At 41.3% G+C, this 26,006-nt stretch overlaps 1 protein-coding gene and 1 long non-coding RNA gene across 5 annotated transcripts in view; one reads left to right on the top strand and one right to left on the bottom strand.

Annotated features, from left to right (window-relative positions):
- RANBP17 (RAN binding protein 17) overlaps window positions 1-26,006 on the bottom strand; it is a 189,429-nt gene that overhangs the window by 137,034 nt on the left and 26,389 nt on the right. For all 4 annotated transcript variants that reach the window (XM_081855480.1, XM_081855479.1, XM_081855478.1 and 1 more), the window contains exons 13-14: window positions 23,547-23,652; window positions 19,113-19,248 (exon numbers count right to left, since the gene is read on the bottom strand). In XM_081855480.1, coding sequence (XP_081711606.1) covers window positions 19,113-19,248; window positions 23,547-23,652 — 242 coding nt within the window. The remainder of the gene's footprint in view (window positions 1-19,112; window positions 19,249-23,546; window positions 23,653-26,006) is intronic.
- LOC309338482 lies at window positions 231-17,782 on the top strand. The gene is made up of 3 exons (XR_014154921.1): window positions 231-347; window positions 15,926-16,213; window positions 17,544-17,782. It is a non-coding gene; the product is annotated as an uncharacterized lncRNA (long non-coding RNA).

Raw genomic sequence — 26,006 nt, forward strand, 5'->3', positions numbered from 1 at the left:
ATGATACAAAATGCATTGTAACTCGGCACCTGAAGGGAGACCTTTTGAACACTATTATTAACTAGATTATGTCCAGCTTATGAACTCATATAAATTATGGAGTATAATAGGAAAAGTATGCCAAAGTGAGCAAGCAGGGGTGCAAGGAGTTGACTCCAAAAGAAGCCCACCCATATGTGAATGGCACCTTTCACTCACAGATTGATCTGCACCTTGTGTTAAAACACTCTTTGTGTATATTTAGCAAGCTTGGTGGATTGAGCACAAAATCAAAAGTAGTCCAAATTCTTTTCAAAGACAGACTATTCGTCCTGAACAACCTGCTCCTCATTAACCTGGGGATATATGTAAGTACTGCCCTTTTATTTCTTATACAGACTTTGGGGGGGGGGGGGCGGACACACAGCAGAACACACTTCTGTCTTAGCTAGCAATCTCCAAACCAAATGATCAGCAAGTGTCAGATTACCGGCTTTAGGTCAGGGGTCCCCAACCTGTGAGCACATTTCAAATTTTGAAAAAGGTTTGTGGACACTAGCACAAAACGACTACTCTGCGAGTGTGGCCAATAACAAAATGATCTACTTCTAGGGAGACCTAGGTAGTGCTGTTTCATCCTTTCCTGACACACAGACACTTCAAACTTGCACACAGATAAAACAAAAGCTTTGATTCACCATCTGTAGCAGCTGGCAAAGGAAAGGTTGTTGGGTGAAACTACCTACCATTCCCCAAATAACCACATTGGCTACCAATTTCAGGCCAAGTTTAAAGCAAGTTTATTAATGGATAAAGCCCCAAACAATTTAGGATCTGATTACCTGGGAGACTGCACCCCCCCCCAATATAAACCAACCCATCCATTGAGAACGGATCAGGTCCTCCTCTTGGTTGTTCCGCCACCTCCACAAATCTATCTTACAGCGAGCAGAGGGAGGGCCTCTTCTGTGGTGGCACCTAGCCTTTGGAAATCTCCCCCTGAAATAAGACAAATACCAACTCTGTTTGGTTTCAGTTATCTGTTCCAAGAACTGCTTAATAACAAGTGAATGCTCGGGCGAATAATAACAAGCTCTTAGTAATTTGTCTGAGCTATGGTGGATATTGTATATTTTATTATTTTAATTTATTTATTTAATGAAGATCAGATTATATTGCCCGTAGCCTACTCTGGGGGTTTTTTTAAATGAAGGGTGGCATAGAAATATTTTACTTTAAATAAATAATTGCTTCATACTGCTGCCTCTGCCTGCTTCCTCCAGACAGCCATTTTGCAGTGTTTGGAGAGGGAAGGGGAACAACAATGCACACCTCTGGCTCAGCAGGAAAGGATGGGAGGGAGCAGAAAGTGCAGGTAGAAGAAGGCTGGTTGGAGAAAAAATGTCAATTTTAAAGATTCTTCCAGCCTCCTGCACAGCTATCATCAGTAGGTTCAGGGACAGGTAGTGGATAACCTAGTGCCTATTAATTTTTTTTAGAATCTTTTAAAATTCCATCTCAGTCAGAAGGGGCAGAAAACAGAGTCTTGTAGGCACTGTGGGAAGTCTACACACATGCACTATGCGGAACAATGCAGGCTTGGATTACGTTTTTTAATCTTACGGGCTTCTTGATGCTGACCAATACGTAATCCGAGTTTAATTTTCTAGACAGACTGGAAAACTGTAAAGCCAGATTGTGAGAGGAATGCAGAGCATGGGGCTTGATGCCCCTTCCTGCCGTAATAAACTATGGTAACCTCTAACAAGAGATAGAAGTAGTCTCTTAGTCTTTGAGCAGTAATAGTCCAGAAGAGTGAGAGTCAACCAGCTACGTTCAATTAAAGTGGTAGATAATCACAAGACAGGGAATGGGATTCCCTAAGTTTGCCATACAGATCTAGTGCTTAGGCCAACAAACGAAACAGCAGAATGCGGAAAATAAAAATAAAATAAAAATGACCGCTATAGGGAGCGACTCCCCTGTGAAGAAAGGTTACAGCATTTGGGACTTTTTAGTTTAGAGAAAAGGAGATTCGGAAGTGACATGACAGAAGTTTACAAAATTATACATGGCATGGAGAGAGTGGGTGGAGAGAAGTTTCCCTCCTTCTATCATAACACTAGAACTCATGGACCTCCAATGAAGTTGAATGTTAGAAGGTGCAGGACAGATAAGAAAAAAAGGTATTTATCGTATTTTTTGCTCTGTAAGACTCACTTTTTCCCTCCTAAAAGGTAAGGGAAAATGTGTGCGCGTCTTATGGAGCGAATGCAGGCTCCGCAGCTATCCCAGAAGCCAGAACAGCAAGAGAGATTGCTGCTTTCACTACGCAGCGATCCCTCTTGCTGTTCTGGCTTCTAAGATTCAGAATATTTTTTTTTCTTGTTTTTCTCCTCCCAAAACTAGGTGCGTCTTGTGGTCTGGTGTGTCTTATAGAGCGAAAAATATGGTATATCTTAATAGTGTGGTGGTTTGTTTGATTCTTCTGTTATATGTTTCTTTGTTTGATTGATTGATTGTATGTTTGTTTACTTGTATGCACGTTTGTTTTTTCATAAATGTATTTATTTTAAATTAATAAAGATATATTTAAAGGGGGGGAGGTACTTCTTCATGCGGCTAATAATCAAACTATGGAACTCGCTCCTCAAGCAGGCGGTGATGGACACCAGCTCAGATGGCTATAAAAGAGGATTAGACAAATTGACGGAGGAGAGGGTTATCAATGGTTACTATCCTTGACGGCTATGCTTTACCCCCACAGCTTGAGGCAGCAATGCCTCTGAATAACAGTTACTAGAAACCATGGGAGGGGAAAATGCTCTTGTGCTCATGTTCTGTTCCCTAGTTTCTGTCAGGAGCTCATCCTACACTCAAGTAGGACCCTGGCAGAGACACATGCACGACTGGGCATGTCCCCTCCCTCTTGGTCGGTCGGGAGCTTAAAAAGCTTTCTTCTGCCCAAACATCACAGCAAGCGATGTCAACAGACATCAGCACACTTAGGGATCCGCAGAGACTTCGCAGCTTGCGAGACAGACCTCAGCATTTTGGCTAATCTACTTTATTTACATATAAACACACAGGGAGCACTGCAGCATGGCTCCCTCTCTCTCTAGCATCAGACAGCAAAGAGAATGAACCAAGGGCAATAGTCCCACTTCATGGAACACAGGAACACAAACATCCTGTCTCCGTCACTTCCCACTCTGTGGAGTCAAAACATATACCATCATGTGATAGACAACAATCCCATGACTGCAATCATGGAGCAGGAATTCTAACAGTTTCCCACAGGCATCTGGTTAGCTTCTGTGAGAACAGGATGCAGGACTAGATGGGCCACTGGCCTGATCCAGCAGGTTATCCTTACATTCTTATTCTGCCATTTCATATCCAATTTTGTGGTTCGAGGACCCGACCCCCGCAATGTGGAATGAATATGCAAGGACACGTGATATAAAGTTAATGGGCAAGGAAAGGCCACAACTTTATTGATTACAGCAGTGAAAAGGGATTGGCTTAGGCATTGGATGTCTAAAACAAGGGGGGTTTATTCACCAGTAGGTGGAGCCTGTTGATGCTAATCCAACTATAGGCTCACCCATGATGTCACCGAGGGTCGTGCCATGGCCTCCCGCCAAGCAGGCATCGGACAGAGTACACGACCGCCGGATTCCTTTAACGGAATACCCAAAAATTGAAGGCATAGGCGATGGCCACACCTAGCCCTTCGACACACCACAACACATTATTCCAATGCCTAACCTACCCACCAATACCGCAAAAGTTGTGACGATTGCTACGAGGTAGGCGAAAAAAGCAAAAAGCCTTATGCCAAATGGAAAAATTCCTACCAGGCCCCCTGGACAACCAGGGCAACCAACCTAAGGTCCATAGCAAGGCCAATGAACTAAGACCCTGAGCTAAAGGGAGTGGAGGGTGGGTGACTCTCGGCGGGATGACAGAGAAGAATGAGGCCGAGGAGAGGCTGGCGCCTCAGGAAAAAGGCTGCAGTAAACGCCCCCTCGGAGGCACCTGGTTGGGTGCCTGCCGAGGAGCGTGGGCGCCAGCCAGGTGAGGGGAGGAGGCAGGGGGCTGATGCCCCCTGCTAGGGGCGGAGCTTGGGCTCCCGCCCACAACCACTCCCGTCTCTTCCAGGGAGGAGAGTCTTTATTTTACCAATTGATTTCAAAAATTAAAAAATCTCTCATTTTCTCATCCATATATATATATACACACACACACATATTGCCGCCAGCGCAAAACATTACTTAGTAATAAAGCAATAATAATCTTTGCTTAAATGAAAGGAATTTGCTAAAATCTGCAGACATTGCTCATGAATGTTTAATAGATGCCCTTGCTGATTAATACTTTCAATCAGTAATCTGAGAAAATCTCTTATATAAGTAAAACCATCAGGCTCCTCCACTCTGTGCCAACAAGTGTACCTGAACATTGCCTTGGGAAGAGGTATTTACACAAACTCACATCTGGGAATCAGTCCAGCAGTGACTCTCTTCATAGCTTCCAAGAAATAAAACCACACTTTAAACTAAAGATTATCTCCTTCAATGAAACTTTAAGAAGACAAAAAAGGAATACGCATGCGAATCTTACACAAAGTGTACTTGGAAACAAGCAAGATTCCCACCTACCGAACTTGTTTTGTTTTCCCTAAAGTCTAAAGGGCAAGTTCACATTGTCAAACTCTGCCATACAAATCAGCACACTAGTATATCACAAAATAGAGTTAGATTAGCATGAACCGTGTTATATACACATGGAGCCACAGCCATTTCCATGACTGCAGGTGTACGTTTTTCCCTATGTTACGAAAAAGTGTTACGACATAATGAGGGTAAGACTAGGCTTTTCTGCTTTTGCAGAGAAGGATGAGTGGTGTGCTTCCAATTTTTATCCAGAAATAATACCATCCCAAATAGAAAATGCTGTTTCATATAAACAGTTCATGGAGAGGCAAAATAATTTCCTCCTGGCCCAGAGTTACATCAGTCTTTTCTGAAAAAAGGGAGTACAGTGGTGCCCCGCAAGACGAATGCCTCGCAAGACGGAAAACTCGCTAGACGAAAGAGTTTTCAGTTGTGGAGGTGCTTCGCAAAACGAATTTCCTATGGGCTTGCTTCGCAAGACGAAAATGTCTTGCGAGTTCCTGCGGGTTTTTTTCCTCCCCCCCCCTTTTCTAAGCCGCTAAGCCGCTTATCCGCTACGCCTAAAAGCCGCTAAAAGCCGCTAAACCGCTAATAGCGCTAATCCACTGAGCCGTCAATGGGCTTGCTTCGCAAGACGAAAAAACCGCTAGACGAAGAGACTCGCGGAACGGATTCTTTTCGTCTTGCGAGGCACCACTGTATCCTAGATTGGAAAGAGCTGAGCCTCTGTCGCTACAGTATATAATTCTTAACTACGTACCTCTAAAGCTCTCTCAATGATTTATCAGCAATGCTTTTATACATAATAACTGTCACCTACTGATATAATTATTTTATTTGGGGCAATAGTAACTTCTCTCAAATACAAAAAAAATTTAATACAAGGATAACCTGATAATATAGTTGCTAATGACCCACTTATAAACACAATCATCTGAATGCAAGCAGTGCTACATTTCAATCTGCAAGATAAAATTCTGAATCATTTAAATATTATTTCACAAATGTTGCTTATGGCTTCAAAGCACTGAAGATGCAGCTTTGCAAAGATATTGGCTCTAGACAGTAATTATATCCACAGCCTAATGTTGCAGTTAATGGACACACACATTTCAATAATTACAATGCCTGAACAAGATAATATGCCTTTATTAGCTGCTGCAAAATAAAAGCTAAGCCAGAACTGAACTTAGCTAAGCATTTTAGAGACCAGATATAGAACATATTATTAAAAACTCTAGACAACAGAAAACACCGAAATCAGGATTTGCACGACAATCGCGTAATAAAAAATGAAAAGTATTCATATAGGTAACATAACTAGGCACGGTGGGTGGAGCTAGCAGAGACTGGAGAGAGAGATCAAGGTTTTAATTAGTACATGGTTGAAGATTTTACATTAATTGGATGAAAAAGTGTTACGACATGATGATTATAATAGGACAAGCCTAATACTCTTGCCGAGTATTGCCATACTTTCAGTAGTAAAGCCATTATGTTCTAATGTTCTGTTGTTGTACACCATTTTGAATTTATAACCTTACACACACTAATGCAGCGTTTATAGCTCTCTCTGGTTCTATATGACCCACAAATTTAGCAATGCACTATTACTAAATTTCATTGTATTTCATTAATATATATATATTTTAACAGTACTGGATCTAGAGTAAACTCTCACAGAACAAAGTAAAACATTGCAGGTTTTGAACCGGGAGCTACAGTGGCACACCCCAGGCACTTTACTCCCGGCTCAATTATGGTTACTTGGAAGCAAAGAACATGGCTAGCCTGACCTCTTCAGATGGTCAGAGGGTGTTATTGTACCAAGTAGCCCCAAACAGAGATCAGGCACCATTAGGAGTGAATCTGGCCCTACAGTGCAGCCGACTCTGACCTGGATCCTCAGTCTGAGCAACAAATTGTTCAGGTCTGGACTGAATAGTTCATGCACTGCCTATCTTGGCTTACCACCTACATGAAAGCTTGCTGAAACTGTACTTTAATTATATCAGATGTGGGTTTTTTAAGTCAGTTCTATGTCTACTTTATGGCATAGTCATTGTCTCTAATTTCAGCAAGAATTTTGGCCTATTCTAATGATACATTTCTAAGAAAGCATAAAATATGCATCAGGAACGTTCCAGGATTCTGATAACAACAATTAGCTTATCAGTGCCTTTCTCGGATAATAGTATGATCATCTAGCCCAATTCAGTAAATTCATACTAATAGGAATTGTTCTACCTTCCTTTGTTGTCGCCTGAATTGTTGAATAAGTCCATCAACAGCACTAAAGTAAATTAATCTCCCAGATCAATCTCCCAGACGTTTTAAAGAGAAAGGAACTTCATCTTAGAGCTAAGCAAGTAAAAGCAATGGTGTAACACTTTAGCAGCATGAACATTCCAATATAATACCTTTGTTCTCAGATAGAGAAGAATTCAACACTGCACTTTCATGATTGTTCCATCAGTGCAAGTATCTTGGCTCACCAGATGGAATTATCTCCCCTCCCTTCCACCAGGATGTTGTTCCAGAGGTTATCTCCTCCTTGAATGCCAACCGAGGGAGTGGGCAGGCTTAGGGAAGAATAGGGTGGGAAAGACCCACTGCACTAGTCGAAGTTCCTGCTCAGGACTGACAGGACTCATTAGCTGAAATCTACCCCAAGTAAACCAAGTAGTAGGCACATGATACTTTGTAGACCCTGTGCCAAGGGTTTTGGAACCCCTATGATGATGAGTTATGATGTTCCAACGGTGAACATCTTTGGAGCAGGGGCAAATTTCGCTAATCACATCAATTGCATGTCCACCACGCACTCAAAGATGGAAGTACCACTTCATAACCAATGTGTCCGTTCAAATTCAGCCTGGTGGCAAATCCACCTGCATGCTCACGGAGCCAAAAAGAATCTAAACTGGACCAAAAGATAAACAAACAAGTTGAGTACTGAAGGAAACAGGAAAGCAAGAGCACTTCCTGGTACCTGGGATGCTATCATGAGTACTGCATATAATATAAAATATGATATTAGAATATTTCCAATATTAGACAGGTGCTGAATTAAAATATTCAAAAATTATTGGTAGTCTTCATTTCAACCCTTAGTAACCCCATTAATTCCAATTCTCCAGCTTCTCATCCCAATTATCCTTTGGAGTTTGTTTTGTTTTTGTTTAAGTATATTGAACCAAATATTCCCATTGTCTACATAACTAGATAATCTGAGGTTTGCTCAGCTAGCAGCTCGAGGGCCCTTGGCTGAATATCACCAGGTCCTTGCTACCTAGGACTCATTCAGACTGTGCACATAATTTTAATTGCTCTTTTTGCTATCCTGACCCATGTACCTTTTCTTGTTTATATCAATACAATACCAAATTTCATATCTGTTGGGGTTATTGTGAGTTCATACACACCAGAGATTGTACGCATTCACATGAAGATGTGGAGAATATTCAAGAATTGACAGCATCATGAGGGAATATTGTTCACCGTCTGATCAATAAAGACAATCAAAAATGGATACTGGAGAACACAAAATGACCACTCTATACATTATGCACCTAATATGCATAACCTCCATGTAAGTTTCACACACTGTTTGTACAATACAGATTACATTGAAGCAGAGGATATGTGTGCTGACCGGCCAACAAGCACACTACCCAACTGACATGCATATGTATAGAACAGTATGTATAAAACAGTGGTTAAATGGATGAACACCCGAGTTTCATTTCTTCCACAATCATTCACTGATAATGAACACCAGCACTTTATTACTGTTAAATCTTCCTCGCAGAGCCAGATCAAATCTCAGCCTCAGCTTTTTACTAGGGTAGACATGCCAAGTAATACTTCTCAAAAGACAGCTCTCTATCCCTATTATTATTGTGTGTTTCATGCATGTTTTCCAGTTTTAGTCTTCACATTTAGTCTTCCTCTGACCAGAGTTAGACAAGCAATGCCAGTATGACCATAACTTCAAGTCCCATCACCTCCAAACAGTCAAAACTCCTGCTTTTGCCACTTCTGTTTCTGAGCAAACCCAGGTAAGTTATACTTTTTACAACCATGATGGGAGATCTCCCAAAGTAGGCATTTTCAACTGGCTTGCTATTTTGAACAAAAGGATCTGTCTGGTGCAAGAAGGCCATTCAGAAGCACTCTCCAGTGAGCCAGTGTGGTGTAGTGGTTAAGAGAGGTGGACTCGTAATCTGGTGAACCGGGTTCGATTCCCCGCTCCTCCACATGCAGCTGCTGGGTTACCTTGGGCCAGTCACACTTCTCTGAAGTCTCTCAGCCCCACTCACCTCACAGAGTGTTTGTTGTGGGGGAGAAAGGGAAAGGAGATTGTTAGCTGCTTTGAGACTCCATCGGGTAGTGATAAAGCAGGATATCAAATCCAAACTCCTTCTTCTCCATAATCATGACTATAGCCACATTATAGAATAACACGGTAAATCCATTTTTAATAGTGATATATAAAATGACACTTGGTTGCCTCCCCTTTACTTATGGGCCGTTAAAAATTATGGTACTTCTGTAACATACAGAAAACTAGATATGGTAAACAGTGCGTGGCAAAGTCATTAGTACAACTGTCTGGAAACGGGAAACGGGACTCTCATTCAAAACAGCCAGTACTCCCAGGTTCAATCTTCAGCTAAGGCTGGGTAAAACACCTACCTGAAACCCCAGAGGAGTCACTGCCAGTCAGTGTTGACAATACCAAGCTCAATGGGCCAATGGTCTGACATGGTATAAAGCAAGCCAAGCCACAATGCAACAGGAGGACTGAGCATATGAGTTCTTTACACCACTTGAACCAACGTTAGGGAGGTAGCCCATGGCAGCCATACATACAAAAATGCAATGTAAGATGTATTTGCCAGTATGTAGGTTTGTACACTCCAATGTTGAATGTAGTTTCCTATTCTGATTAAGAGAGGAAGTGCCACAGTCCACAGTTTCAGATGTAACAGCGAACTATGGAATCAAGTTCATCTGAGCAAACGAAGTCCGGGGATGGAGGGCCATGTGAGCCCAATGTTCACTTCATATGTGTGGAAGTACAAAATGTATCTGTTCATCCCAGCTATTCTTTCTCATGACCCTAAATAACAGTTCACGTACAGTTTGGTACTTTGGTAATCAATACGTTATAAAACTGGACTCCAACGTATCTTTATCATTGTCATACCTCTGTGAAGTTTCACCTACTTTGGCCAAGAACCCTAAAAGCCCTACTTTAAAACTAATTTAGCCATCTCAACAGCCCTTCCCTAAAACATTCGGGGGCACAACTGAACCCACCATTTGCTAAAATTCTTCCGTAAACTCTAAATGTTAAAGTTAAATGAGAGGCATTTAATGCAATCTGAAAAATATTCAGTTCAATTAAAAATAATTGATGCATGGTGAAATAATTCTTCCCAAAGCTGCTGTAAAAATCTTCAAAAAAATAAAACTACTTAATAATTTTCATCTCCTACAGGCTAGAGAAGCATTATTGCATATTAAAAATTGGAATTCAGTTTTCCCAGGAGGTACAAGAAAGTTATTAAAACAACCTATTTATTGTTGATATAACTATCCATTTGTGCTACACAAAAAGTAACAATTTCAGTACATTAAGAGAAAAACTAATTAAGATATAATTAGTATTTTCTGTATTTTGATAATTAAGGATTAGTTGGCTATTCCTTTTCACATTCCTGTTTGTTGCATCCTGACAATACCTTTAATGAGCAGCTAACGCTATTTAAGCCCTCATGGCTGAGCAGTTTAGTGACCACTACTACATTGCTTCCATTTATCACTGCCTCTTTACCTATAAATTAAAGCAGCCCTCTAGCTATCTTGATCTACTTTATATCAATTTCTTCATCCATATCAGCTGAATATGTATGGCATTAACCTCATTTACCAGTTGAGAAAAGATGAATTAAAATGAGATCCAATTCCTGGTCACACAACACAATTTCAAAAATGCCTGCTAATTTCCACCACCTGTCAGAACAGCAATCCTTTACTTTCTAGTAATAAAATGAGGTATATTTCTGCTCAGCTCATTAAAAATAAAAATTGAACACACATTTTAATGTAATTAACCACTAAAAGTACAAATCCCTGATTACAATGTGAACCATATATAGTATATTCAATTCTTCTAGTCCCAATGAAGCAAATGCATTTGTATACACTGTGAAATGCACTGCAAAAATATTAGAAATACATGAACCATATATTTATACTTAAAATCACTTCTGTAGCCTTGCAAAAATACAGTATTTTATAAACTAAGATTAACAAGAAAACCAGAGGCACAATAATGAGCATTTTTTTATTTTAAACCATTCCAGTTCCAAATAAAGTAAATTGCCAGAATATATACAGATTCTGTTTGCAATATGAAACTTGTACTGATAAAGAAAGAAAATTTTCTTTAACATACTGTACATTTATGTCCCTATATTTTGTATTTTTACTCCACAATTATCAAGCACAGATAGAAACTGCACACAAGAAAGTGAGATTAAAACAGGAATTACAATTAAAATACTTAGTTGTTCTTTCCAGGAAACAATCACCAACTTTCTCAATGTCTCTATATTTTTGGAGTGAGGGATTACTAACAATTTCTCTTCTAAATCACCTGCACTGGGGGGGGGGGGTGTCTTTCTAGTATTATTTTCCAAGAAACTCTACTCCCTGCTCCAAATGTCCTTTGCAATAGTTATGCTTCACAGATTCATCTTTGCTTTATAGCACCTCTTCACAGAAACAATGTACTGTAGATGCTTGGGTCTTCCAAATCATGCTCAGCCCAAGGGCCACAATCAGGAGAAAAGGGGGCGGAACAATGAATGTAAATATTACCTTGTGCAGTAGGCTAGCTTCTATGTACTTTCACATATCTCTCTTTATTCACATCCAGAAAAGTAAGAGGTATTACCAGAATTGAAGGACACATTCCAGCCAGGCAAAGCCAAGCCACAGAAGCTGTGACCTGGGGAGAATTGCAAGTGATAGACAGTGGCGCCTGGTGGGCCACATTCAAACTCCCGAGGTCCCCCAGCAGTGATCTACACCAGGGATGTCCAACAGGTCGATTGTGATCTATTGGTCGATCGCGGGGTGTCTCTGGTCGATCACGGGACCCTGCCCACCCAAAAAAGCTCAACAACTCTGGTCAATACAATGGGTAGATCATTGTCGGTGTTTTTCAGTGGGAGTAGATCGCAGTCTCTTGGAAGTTCAATATCCCTGATCTACACACTGCGTGCAGCCTAATAAAGCCTTGCCTTGTTTGGGAAACTTTTTGAGCCCCATCTGCATAAACGAGAACACACAAGTCATTTCAACACTCAACAGGTTTCAGAACATGCTCAGTTGGTTCTAGAACACCAACAGCCAGCTACCCCTCGGATCACCAGGATGAATATGCCTTGTCAACCATTCAGTCTACGACTAGCGTCAATACAACTAGCAAAACTATGAGACTGTCTTGAGTGCTGGAAGATGCAATTTGTGAAGAAGAAGCAACCATCCTATCCGTGTCAAGCTATACGACCACAGATCTTCAGTCTAACAGAATGACACTAACTGCAAAAACAAGACTAATGTTGGCATTTGATAATGCTGTGCAATCGACACCAAAACATGTAGACCAAAATGGGGAATGAAAACGCCTCTCAACATTGCTATCTATCTATCTCAGTGTTTCCCAACCTTGTGCCTCCAGCTGTTTTTGGACTACAATTCCCATCATCCCTTGCCACTGGTCTTGCTAGTCAGGGATGATGGGAGTTGTAGTTCAAAAACAGCTGGAGGCACAAGGTTGGGAAACACTGATCTATCTATCTATCTATCTATCTATCTATCTATCTACAGTGGTGCCCCGCAAGACAAACGCCTCGCAAGACGGAAAACCCGCTAGACGAAAGGGTTTTCCGTTTTGGAGGCGCTTCGCAAAACGAATTTCCCTATGGGCTTGCTTCGCAAGACGAAAATGCCTTGCAAGTTCCTGCGGGGTTTTTTCCCTCCCCCCCCTTTTCCTAAGCCCTAAGCCGCTTATCAGCTGATCCGCTGATAAGCCGCTTATCAGCTGATCTGCTAAGAGCTGCTAAACCGCTAATAGCGCTAATCCGCTAAGCTGTCAATGGGATGGCTTCGCAAGACGAAAAAACCGCTATACGAAGAGCCTCACGGAACGGATTAATTTCGTCTTGCGAGGCACCACTGTATCAGCATTTATAAACCACTTAGTATTTCAAAAATCTCTAAGTGATACACTGTAATGAGATTATATATATATATATATATATATATATGCTTTCGTAGGATAGATAGATAGATAGATAGATAGATATATATTATATATATATAATTAAAACGAAAACAAAAATGAAACCTAAAACAAAACAGCAGTAAAAGTATATAAAAATAGCAATTCAGAGGATTCAAACACATAAAACAACTTCCAATCTTATGGATCAGGGAGAATCTGGTCTTCGTATTTTTTAGCAGATGGATTGATTCAACATAGGTTTTAAAAAGGGTAAAGAACCCCTGGATGGTTAAGTCCAGTCAAAGGCGACTATGGGGTGCACCGCTCATATTTCTTCAGGCCGAGGGAGCCGGCGTTTGTCCACAGACAGCTTACCAGGTCATGTGGCCAGCATGACTAAACCGCTTCTGGCGCAATACGACACCATGACAAGTGCCAGAGGGCATGGAAATGCTGTTTACCTTCCTGCCACAGTGGTACCTATTTATCTACTTACGCTGGTGAGCTTTCAAGCTGCTAGGTTGGCAGGAGCTGGGACAGAGCAACAGGACCTCACGTGATCGGCAAGCCCAAGAGGCTCAGTGGTTTAGACCACAGCGCCACCAGCTGCAATACTGCGGACAGGACAATCACTCATGCCCTTTAAATCACATTCCAAAAGAGACTATATTCAGATTGAAAGCCTAAGATAAGGGTGTGTTGTTTCTAATTTTTATACAGTAATTTTAAGCCCTTTATATTAAAATAAATGAAAATATGAGGAAAGCTGTTTAATAGGCATCTATGGTCAAATTAAATTATGATGTGCATTCCTTATAAAGAGTTATGGCTATAGGTGAGCATAGGTAACAATATGTAGTATTTAAACCAATACTATTGCATTACCAATGATCATTCTGGCTTTTAAAACTATTTCAGTTCCTACAACTGGTTATAAAGGTAAAGGGACCCCTGACCATTAGGTCCAGTCGTGGCCAACTCTGGGGTTGCGGCACTCATCTCGCTTTATTGGCCGAGGGAGCCGGCGTACTAAGCATGTGGCCAGCATGACTAAGCCGCTTCTGGCGAACCAGAACAGCGCACGGAAATGCCGTTTACCTTCCCGCTGGAGGGGTACCTATTTATCTACTTGACTTTGACAAGCTTTCGAACTGATAGGTTGGCAGGAGCAGGGACCAAGCAACAGGAGCTCACCCTGTTGTGGGGATTCGAACCATCGACCTTCTGATTGGCAAGCCCTAGGCTCAGAGGTTTAACCCACAGCGCCACCCGTGTCCCACAACTGGTTATACTCATCTCCAAAATTTGTGGGTTGTATCCAAGTAAAGCATAACTCAGAATAAATCTACTGGATTGTATTCAACTAAATCTTACTCAGAGTAGAACTACTGAAATTAATGAACCTAAATTAAGTCATTCCAGCTTACTTCAATGGGTCCACTCAGAGTCGGACTAGCACTGAGTACCACTCATTGAAATCAATGGTCTAACGTTAATCATACACATTGATTTCAGTTGGTTTACTCTAAGTATGACTTACCGTAGTTGGATTAAATCTTATAGGTTGTTAAACACTCCAAACTGAAATAATCTAAGCAATGTTGAGAGTGCTTATTATCAATGCCTCTAACTATAAAGGACAAATGTAAATATTTTCTCTCCACTGTTAATCTTCAAGACATATATTTCTCCGTTACCCCTGCAAGGTCATTTATTTCCTGCATAAAGCAGAGGGCAATTAAATGGAAGGATAAACCTGGTGCCCTGAAGAGAGAAAACATCCACAGTCAATTGAATATTTTTGATTCCTTCCCTCTCTTTTTCACCAAGCGCTACTTGGGGAGCACATTATGCTGAAATGCAATCTCATAAATATCATTAAAAACCATAACAATATAAATGTGTAATACATAGAACAGAGGGAGTCTTTACCCACTTGGGCTTCTGATCATTCCCTACTGCTTATATTTCCTCAACAGAATGAAATAACCACATTAAATAAAATAAAGAAAGAAAGAACGTGTATAATTTGCATGGGAGAAAATACAGATGTAAAGGTTAACAAATTCAAGATCTATGTGCAGAAAAAGGTACACACAGCGAATGTTCTATAGCATTACAGCACCACAGTTTTCCACCTATGCGTCTGAGCATAGCTATTTGAAAGAATGATCATTGATTGACTGGTTGCATGGTTAGTCAAACATTTGCAACTTGGCCCTTTGTACAACCAAGTACAGCCTATTTTTATAACTCCCCACTGCAGTAGGCAGAGCAGGACCTTTGTTAGTATTCTCCAAACCCTCCAGATTTGCAGCAAGCATAATAAAGTGTTTGCTATATTACAGAAAGCATGACCTTGTGGCTTCTTTGGTTAAGCTGGATACTAAGCCTCCCCTTATCAGTTGCTAACAAAATGCATCTTTAAAAAAAATCTGTCAAAGTTCAGCTTAAAAAGGATCCCCAGCTGTGTCTCAATGAGGCTGAAGAACACAGACAATCTTTTTATCAAGTTTATAAATATCACTTTCAGTTAATTTAAGCTACTTTCAGTAGCCATATAAATGGTTGTCATCTTAACTAGATCCGTTTTTACATCCCTCTTTACTTCTGTTTCCAAACATGAATCCTTCTAATCAATAAGAGTATATCTATGCAGGCAATATATAGCAGAGGATTTACTGTAGGGATATAATGCCATCTGCTGCTACAGTTGCTGCTATAGCAGGGGGAGATAAAAAAACAAAGACATAACCGGGCCTTTAGTTTTTAAAAAATGCTTTAGAGATCATATTGTTTCATTTTATCCCAGAAACGTTAAGCTCAGACATTCAAAGAAAGGACCAGGGTTTTGTCATTCTTCAATCCCACCATCCCACAACTACACACCTCTATTGCCTGCCAGATCTCAGAAACACTATATTCAGAATAGATTTACAATACAAGTTCTCTCATCCTTTCACAGATCCGTGCTGAACTGGATTGTGTAAAGGATCCAATACTGATTCACAGTGTGGTGGTGGTCAAGTTTTATTCTGGTGAACCTGGATCACAAAGCAACTTGATCCTGGCTATATTCAGAAGTAGATTGCCTCTGAATACCAGCTGCTGAAGGGAAATAACAGAAGAGGCCTCTTGCCCTCAAATACTGCTTGTGGACTTCCATTAGGCATCTTCTTCACCACCATCAGAAACAGAATACTGGACTAGATCTGTCTTTGGGCTCCTCTTTCATTTTCCGAGGGAAGAATCAGTGAGTAACGATGGACTAGAACCCCTAAAAACTGCTATCTACCACCACTCACTTTCCCCTGCAATTTTTACCCAAAGGGATTTTACCCAAAGGGATACCAGATTATTCCTGCATTGCAGGGGATTGGACTAGTTGACCCTTGGGGTCTCTTCCAACTCTTCAATTCTATGATTCTAGGCTGATCAGCGCTTGAAAGTTATCCAATATCATCCAATATCGTTTACAGTGCATCCTATCTAAAGGGAGGCCACAGCAGGCACACAGTGTTCCTCTAAGAAATCAATGAAGATAGGGTTCTCTGAAAAGGCATTTTACTCTGAGTACACCCATTGTAATTAATGAACATGACCAACTTAGGTCCATTCATTTCAGTGCATCTACTCTGATTAAATGGGACGCGGGTGGTGCTGTGGGTTAAACCACAGAGCCTAGGACTTGCTGATCAGAAGGTCAGCGGTTTGAATCCCTGCGACGGGGTGAGCTCCCGTTGCTTGGTCCCTGCTCCTGCCAACCTAGCAGTTCGAAAGCACGTCAAAGTGCAAGTAGATAAATAGGTACCACTCCGGCGGGAAGGTAAATGGCGTTTCCGTGCGCTGCTCTGGTTCGCCAGAAGTGGCTTAGTCACGCTGGCCACATGACCCGGAAGCTGCACGCCGGCTCCCTTGGCCAATAAAGCGAGATGAGCGCCGCAACCCCAGTTGGCCACGACTGGACCTAATGGTCAGGGGTCCCTTTACCCTTTACCTTACTCTGATTAAAACATAACTTTCTATCCATCTTTTTAACTAGGTAAGGTACACTTGGTTAAACAGGAGCTATGGCAGCAGGGTCAATATGCCCAGACCTAGGAAATATGCATATGCAACAAATGCAGAGAGGGCAGCCGAGGGCTTCACAGACTACTGCTTTGCCTCATTACACGATTGTTTCCTTTTAATGAAACTAATGTGCTCTTCCACAGTATCAATTCTCAGTTTGATGACATCAGGTGAAAACAAAAATAGCCAAAAAGAAACTACAAAAATTAAAGCATTAGAAAAAAACGTACTTCCAACTAGAGAAGCTTGCAACAGCCTAGACTTCTTCAACAACAGGAAAAGGAATTTTATAGTTGGTCACTATCAAATCAAATCTTTACTGCCACAGTCAAGGACCAGTGTTTGCCACTGTTCACATCTCAAAACAGAAACACGTTCTGTGTTCAGGAATTTGCCTAAACACACAAAATCTCTGAGCGCGGACAGGGGTGCATCTATAAGTCCACTCCCAAACATCCTTGCCTGCATTGCACACACACGGTCAGTTCTCTGCCTTCTCTTGTGTTGTATAGGAAAAGTCTGCAGGGAGTTCCTGTTCAAGTTTGCTTGAATGAGACTAGACTCCTCCACGTGATCAGCAACCCAGCTTCAAGTAAACACAAGCGGAGGCCCCTCGAAGACCATTCCCACACAACAAGGCAAAGGTCGGTGACTATGGAGGACCACCCTGGGGGTGTGGATTGTGTGCGCACCCCTGTCCCCACTTTGAGTGTCCACATACACAATTAAATTTATTTTTTTCTTCATGGGACTCAACACTATCTCTTTTTTTAAAAAAAAAATAATATTTATTAAAGTTTCAAAAGAATTACAAAAATGAAAGAGGAAAAAGAAAACAAAAAAATACAAAATACAAAATACAGAAAAAGTAAAAAAAAAACAATTAAAAACATTTCAATCTTTCCATATCTTATCTTTCTTTTACTTATTTCCCTGACCTCCTCACACCTCCCTCTTTTGTATTCTAGTTCAAATGTTGTTTCAGCAAGTCCTTACCCTTTTTGCATTTATCTTGATACTTTATCATAATATATTATAGCTTTGCATTTTTACATGTTAACAATCCATTTTTACATACCCCTTAACCACCTTATTGCTAAAACCACTTAGCTTCGTTCCAACCTCCCTCTAACATTCCTTAATTTTACAGTGTTTCTGTAAATAGGCTTTAAATTTCTTCCAATCTTCTTCTACCGACTCTTCTCTCTGGTCTTGGATTCTGCCAGATTCTGGCAGAATCTGGTCAACACTAAGTATCTCTAAAAAGAGGCGTACACCAAAAGGGGAGAATAAAAATCATGATACTGATCTGGTAATCAGAAAGTCCAGTTGCTGTGTCTAGTCTTTCATCACTGTCTTCCTGCTAAATATTTGCTTTGGAGAACAAGCAAAAACTATTTCAATCTTTCTCAACATCAACTGATCAGCTCTGTTTAATATCTGTATTATGAGTGTCCCCTTAAGTTAGGAGGAATTAACTACCGGTACTTTTTCCTTAAAGTATGTGTCTTACTATTTCTTTCTTCTCTAGTCAAAATGCAGGAAAAGCCATGTAGTGTGAGAAATTCAGTAGAAACCGAATAAATGAGTAACTGTCAAAAGGACAGAACTATTAAAAGTATAAATCCTGCATACCCAGCTGTGAAATATAATACAATATAGCAAACTCTGTTAAATGCTTGAAATAAAAGACAAAATGCAATGTAATCTCAAACTGTTTAATGAATACAACTGTTGAAAAAGTGAAGTACTTTCATACAGCACCCTGAAATGAACTTGACTACAAATACAGAAAATATGTCAGAGATAAAAATCACATTCATCTACAGTCTAGTCACACCAGTTCCACACTCTGTTCCACAAACAGCAGTTTCAGCTCCTTTGCCCAAACAGCTTCCCAATTTACTTTCAATGAACTAAAGAGCAGATAATCTCTCTCTACTAAAAGGAGCAGAGCTGCTTATTAAGTGAAAGAGCACACGCAAACTCTTTGGTTCAGGATCAATTCTCCCCACAACACACATATCTAACAACAACAGGCTTTTCTGTATAAAATTAAATTGTGTAAGGGAAACACTTACCTTTGAGGTGCGCTGGAGCTGATCCCCTACGTAAGTTTTACGGAACTGATCCAAAAACCAGAGTATGGCAAGTTCCACTTTCTCATTGCTAGAGCGTGGTAACTGGGCATCCATCAAAGAAATTAGCTGAAAGACTCTGAAATCAGTAAAAAAAAAGAAAGATGTATAAAGTTGTTGGGTTTTAAACTTGATACTCAAAATAATTCACAGGTGCACCAACCATTAAAATCTAAACACGTCTTCAGCTGAATAAAACTGTGTTCTTTTTGATCAAGCAGACACCTCTGCTAACAGAAGAGAAGGGCAGTCATTTTTACCAATTTCCCTGTTCTGAATTTGAGTTTACACAACACACAAGCAGCCAAAGTGCTGACTAGGATATGAGTATCACTGTAGAGCCAATAGGAACCAACACTGTCAGTTTGTTGTTTCATGTATCTCTTGTTATGATCTTGTTTTGGAAACTCTTTTCTGCATAGTATTATTTGTTGCATAGCATTATTTTCAACTTATTGCCCTTTTTAACTGTATGTTATTTAAATGCTCCTGGTTTGTGGTTTTAATTATGTACAGAGTGATTTGATGGACCTGGGGAGATGAATACAGATGCCCCTATAAGAGCAGTTTCAGGTAGGGAGAGGTATGGTGATTGTGCTCAGTCCCCTAAAGGACCAGGTTCACAGTTTGGGTGTGTTTTCTGTTCCAACACTGAGTAGCTTCTCTGTCTCAAAGCAGCTTCAGTCAGCTCCAGCTAATAAACCTATACCTATACCTATACCTATACCTATACCTATACCTATACCTATACCTATACCTATACCAGGATGAGGATAGCTTATCCAATTATCCAGGCTTTGGTAACCTGCCACTTAAGACTATGACAGTGTATTACCGTATTTTTCGCCCTATAGGACGCACTTTTTCCCTCCAAAAATGAAGGGGAAATGTGTGTGCGTCCTATGGGGCGAATGCAGGCTTTTGCTGAAGCCTGGAGAGCGAGAGGGGTCGGTGCGCACCGACCCCTCTTGCTCTCCAGGCTTCAGGAAGCTATCCCCCCAGCCCGGCAAGCTCCCAGAGTGATGCCAAAGCTGTGCGCAGCTTCGCCATCGCTCTGGGACCCGTTCTGGGGGCTGGGGTCGGGGGAAGCTCGGGCTTCCCCCGCCCTCAGCCGCGCAAGCTCCGAGAGCGATGGTGAACGTGCGCGCACCTTCGCCATCACTCTCCGACCTGTTCTGGGGACTGGGGTCGGGGGAAGCTCGAGCTTCCCCCACCCCCACCCCCAGCCCCGCAAGCTCCGAGAGCGAAATTTTTTTCCTTTATTTCCCCCCCCCCAAAAAAAAAAAATCTAGGTGCGTCCTATGGGCCGGTGCGTCCTATAGGGCGAAAAATACGGTATATATGGGGCTGCCTTTAAAAATAATCCAGAAACTGACATTGTTTCAAAACAGGGACACAAAACGTTTAACTGGAGTGAGGCATTATGCCAGTACTTTATTAATTGCATTGACTCCCAGTCCGTTTCCAGGCCCAATTTATAATGCTGTTTTTAACCCATAAAGCCTTAAATGGCTTGAGACTATGTTAGCTGAAAGATCACCTCCTCCTGTGCAAGCCTTTCCAAATTTTAAGGTCCTCTTCAAAGGCTCTGCTCCAGGGGTCTCATCAAGTGAAGTTGGGAGTAGGAGATACCAAGGAAGGGGCCTCAGGACTGCAGCTGCAGAATTGCTTCCCTAGAGAAGCTCACATGGGGTCTAGGTAAAGGGGCCCCTGACCATTAGGTCCAGTCGCGAACGACTCTGGGGTTGCGGCGCTCATCTCGCTTTACTGGGCGAGGGAGCCAGCGTACAGCTTCTGAGTCATGTGGCCAGCATGACTAAGCCGCTTCTGGAGAACCAGAGCAGCGCACAGAAACGCCATTTACCTTCCCGCCAGAGCGGTACCTATTTGTCTACTTGCACTTTGACGTGCTTTCGAACTGCTAGATTGGCAGGAGCAGGGACCGAGCAACAGGAGCTCACCCCGTCGCGGAGATTTGAACCGCCGACCTTCTGATCGGCAAGCCCTAGGCTCTGTGGTTTAGACCACAGCGCCACCCGTATTCCTTTTTCCCATGGGGTCTACTCTATGGTATTTTCAGCGACAGGCGAAGACCGATTTTTTCACCCAGGCTTTTTGATTCAGTTTGGACTGTGAAAATGTGTTATGCTGTCTGTGCTGCACATACCTTTTTGCTGTCTTTTATCACTTATTGTTCATTTTAATTATTGTATATTGCATTTTTAATATTGTTTTGTTTGCTAGCCATCTAAAAAATATGTATTGATTGGTGCGGAAAATATATATATTTGTGTGTTGGTGTGTGTGTGTGTGTGTGTTTATGAAGTTTTGTGTATGTGCAGAAGCTCCCAGTAAATATTAGAACACACTAGAGCAGGCTTCCTCAACTTTGGCCCTCCAGATTTTTTAGACCACAAGTCCTATCATCCCTGACCACTGGTCCTACTAACTAGGGCTCATGGGAGTTGTAGGCCAAAAACATCTGGAAGGCCGAGGCTGAGGAAGCCTGCGCAAGAACTTTCTAGAGAGCCTGTAACTTTCCATTCTGCTCTGAGCACGCATCTGAAGTGCCAAGGCCACTGGGAAGAGTGTATCTGCTGCCCAGTGAGCAGTTTTTCTCTTTTTCTCTCATTTTTCTACAGACTTCTATTTCCTTGCTTTTATTTTTTGCATTTTATGTTCGTGTGGTGTAATTTTTTAATGTTGGAACTGGATTTTGCTCGACAAAGAGCTGAATTGTGCCTTGCCAGGGATCTGGCAAAGAAATGTTTATGCCTTAGAAAACTTTCTACTAATGATTTTTCCTGCGTCTGGTGTCTTTTTGGGATGCATGCAATCGCCAAAGTTCCACTACTCTGCTAATCAATCAATGGCTGGGCAATGTCCCGGGGCTTTGGACACTGGATCCTGACAATATATAGAATAGTGCCTGTATGTATGTACAGTGGTACCTTGGTTTACAAACTAAATCCATTCCGGAACTCCGTTCTTAAACCAAAGCGTTCTTAAACCAAGGCATGCTTTCCCATAGCAGCGGGGGACTCTATTTACAAATGGAACAAACTCAACAGGAAGCGAAACATGTTCTTATTCCAAGGCAAAGTTCACAGACCAAAAGACCTACTTTCGGGTTTGCAGCGTTCTTAATCCAAGTTGTTCATAAACTAAGCTGTTCTTAAACCAAGGTACCACTGTATACGTATGATGATATGTGTGTGTATCACACCGTGAAACACAGTGTGTGTATGAATACCTGTGTCCAAAGAACATAAAGTCAACAATAGCTAGAGCAGAGGTGGGCAACCAAGGATTTTCTCTTCACATGGTCGCAATGCACTTCTTTGAGACCCAGTCAGTTTGGGCTCGACCTATGATCCATACCTTGTCCTGACAATAAGATCCTGTAATCCATGATCTCTAGGCTGGGAAAGTGTTCTGCGTAGGAAAATACACACACAGGGCAAACAAATGGTTGCTTCTCTTGCCAATTAGGAGAACCCTTTTCTCCTTAATCTTGTTTTCCACACAGAGAACATCCAGAAGGATCAGATTACCTTCCATGAAAGAAGAACCTGCCCATTTTAAAACAAAACAAATTCCTTCCAGTAGCACCTTAAAGACCAACTAAGTCAGTTCTTGGTATGAGCTTTCGTGTGCATGCACACTTCTTCAGATACACTGAAACAGAAGTTTCCAGACCCTTCTATATAGTGAGATACCTTGGATTCTTATCTCATTATACATGACAAAGCCATTTTTCACCTTCTCACCCCTTGCTTTTTCCTGTAAGACCTATTGCAGTCGTTAAGAGTCGTCAACAGGCTCATCACAGCTATCTGCCAATCATCCATTCCCACCACCCTTCTGAGTAATACCCCTCCCCACCTTCTCACTATATAGAAGGGTCTGGAGACTTCTGTTTCAGTGTATCTGAAGAAGTGTGCATGCACACGAAAGCTCATACCAAGAACTGACTTAGTTGGTCTTTAAGGTGCTACTGGAAGGAATTTGTTTTGTTTTGACTATGGCAGACCAACACGGCTACCCATCTGTAATTGCCCATTTTAGTTTAGCACTGAGGACCTAGGCCCACAAACTCAACTGGTTTACCACACTGAAAACAAGCTGCATGCAATCTGCAGGGACAGTCAGCTGACTGTGATTTAAAACAGAGGTGTTATCCAATGCTGTCAAATGAGCAGTTCTATAATGCCAATTCAAATTCCAAGTCACTATGCTGTTTTGAAAACCATTCTCTGTTCATCAAATCTGAAAACACAGAGGGGTAAACAGGACTTTTGCCCATAGCAATTTTCATTCACAAAACATGCCTTCTTTTTTAAAAAAAAAAAATTGAGGGTAATGATGCACACTTACCGACAAGATAATTCACCATCCATAGCATCATGTTCATCAGTACTGGTATAAGTTAATCTTCCGCCTACAACAGTTCCAACAAGATATACAAGCCATGCCAAGCATCCTAGCATGGTAGGGATGGGAGTAGGGAGGGAGAGAGAGCATTTACATTACAACTTCATACAGCATCTGATCCAAACATATTGCAGCCTGTTCTAGTAAATGCTAATGTTTATTGAAAAATTGTTGAATTTCTGTCTAATTCTTTGAAGCCACTTGATGATTCTTATAATAAACTCATAAATGCTTATATTTTAGGGCATGCTATTGTGTATCGCATTTTACCAGGAAGAGGGAAATGCGGATGAGACTTAGGAGTTTACCAAAACCACTTGGTTAGCCTTCAAATCTATTCATAAAATCTTCTAAAATGTTAAGAACTGCTAGCAAACATCAACATTCCCTAAGTTTCTGCTATGTATCATAACACAGCTGAGGAAGTAATTTCAGAATTAAGACCAAATTTTGCTTTCTGTTATAAACCATACTTTGATATAGTCAGCCCAAGCACTATAACGTCCATTTTTATGACAACATTCTGACTAATGGTCCAATACAGCAGGTTTTTTAAAAAAACATTGCAGACCTAGATTCTGTTCGTTGGCCCTTGACTATGAGAGGGGAAAGGACTTCACACCTCTAGCAAGTGATCTTCACTGCAAATCAACAGAAAGAATATCTCTTTCCTCATCCTGGGTAGACTTCTCTGCAGTTTTTGACACTATTCTTTGGGACCTTCTTGAACATCTGGCAAGTATCCGAGAGGTCATTCCAATGGTCACATTTTGTGAACCTGCGGAACCAGGAATACTCCTACATCTAAAGGGACCCCTGACCATTAGGTCCAGTCGTGGCTGACTCTGGGGTTGCAGCACTCATCTCGCTTTATTGGCCAAAGGAGCTGGCATACAGCTGCCAGGTCATGTGGCCAGCATGACTAAGCCGCTTCTGGCAAACCAGAGCAGCGCACGGAAACGCCGTTTACCTTCCCACTGGAGCGGTACCTATTTATCTACTTGCACTTTGATGTGCTTTCGAACTGCTAGGTTGGCAGGAGCAGGAACCGAGCAACGGGAGCTCACCCCATCGTGGGGATTTGAACCGCCAACCTTCTGATCAGCAAGTCCTAGGATCAGCAAGTCCCACAGCACCACCCGCGTCCTACTCCTAGATCTAGCTGTCTTTATTGGCTTAAGAGTCTTCAGTGATGTGGAGTGTCTTTTGCCAGTTTTATCTGGTTTGCCAGCTACAGGCATTCTTGAACAGTGACAGCCTGGCCACAGTAATTCATGCTCTAATAACTTCTCATATAGATTACTACAATGTGCTCTACATAGGCCTGTCTTTCTACAATAGATTCTGAAATAGCAGAAGTTGATCAGTCACCCAGATCCACATACCACCAGTTCTGAAGGAGTGGATGCCATCATGTACTGTTGACAACTTATAAAACTCTTATGATTTGGGACCTAAATACTTGAAAGAGCCTCTTCTTATATCGTCCTGCAGTAATGCAAGAGAAGGCCTTCTTGGTGGTGACACCCCAGCTGTGAAATGTCCTCGCTGCTGAAATTTAGCTGGTACCTACTCTCTTTCCATCCTAGTGCCAGCTTAAAACATGTCTGTTTACTCAAGCCATTGGAAATAATTAATGTTCAACTTTGGGTTTCGAGGCATGTCTCTGCAATTTTATGACCAACTGAAATTTGATCTGTTCTCATGTTCAGTTACTGGATTGTGGCTTTAAAAAAAAAAAATTATTGTTCCCACTCTAAAATATTAGGATGCCGGGTGGGCTATAAATAGATGAACAGTGATCACTGCAGACACCATCCCTTCTTTATGGGATCTATTGCGAGGAGTGAAAACATGATCATTTTTCTATCCCCCATCCCCCGTTGGTTTGATTTGATTTGTTATAGTCTCAATAGCTTAAAGTGATAACTATTTAAAATAAACTGACCAAGTTCTGCTCCTCATTTGCTATCTATTTGGTTGCTGCCATTAATGCAGATTCTGTAATCAAATGCTTATTGCAAATATAAAATCAGTATTTTAAAAGTACTATTTCACAATTTTAAGGCCAGCACCACCATGTCTGAAAGCTGGAATATTGGCAAGTCTGAAGCACAGAAAACCGTTAAAAGGATTGATAGCCTCCTCAACATTTAAGATTAAACTCTAAACTACTCCCATCAGCACATGGAGTATTCTGTTAATGATCCTGAGTTAGTCCCTATGCACAGAAAATAGAATTCATTTTCCATCACAATTCTCGATGCTTACTTCCTCTATTCAAAACACTCAGTATTGCTGCTTTTCCAGCTGCTTAAGGAGAATATTTTTTTCCTTACCAAAATAATTATTGCTGTAATAATCTGTAATTATGTTTTATAACAGCAATAATCCCAAAGAAAT

This window comes from Podarcis erhardii (assembly GCF_964252035.2).
Source record: "Podarcis erhardii genome assembly, chromosome: 3".
NCBI lineage: Eukaryota > Metazoa > Chordata > Lepidosauria > Squamata > Lacertidae > Podarcis > Podarcis erhardii.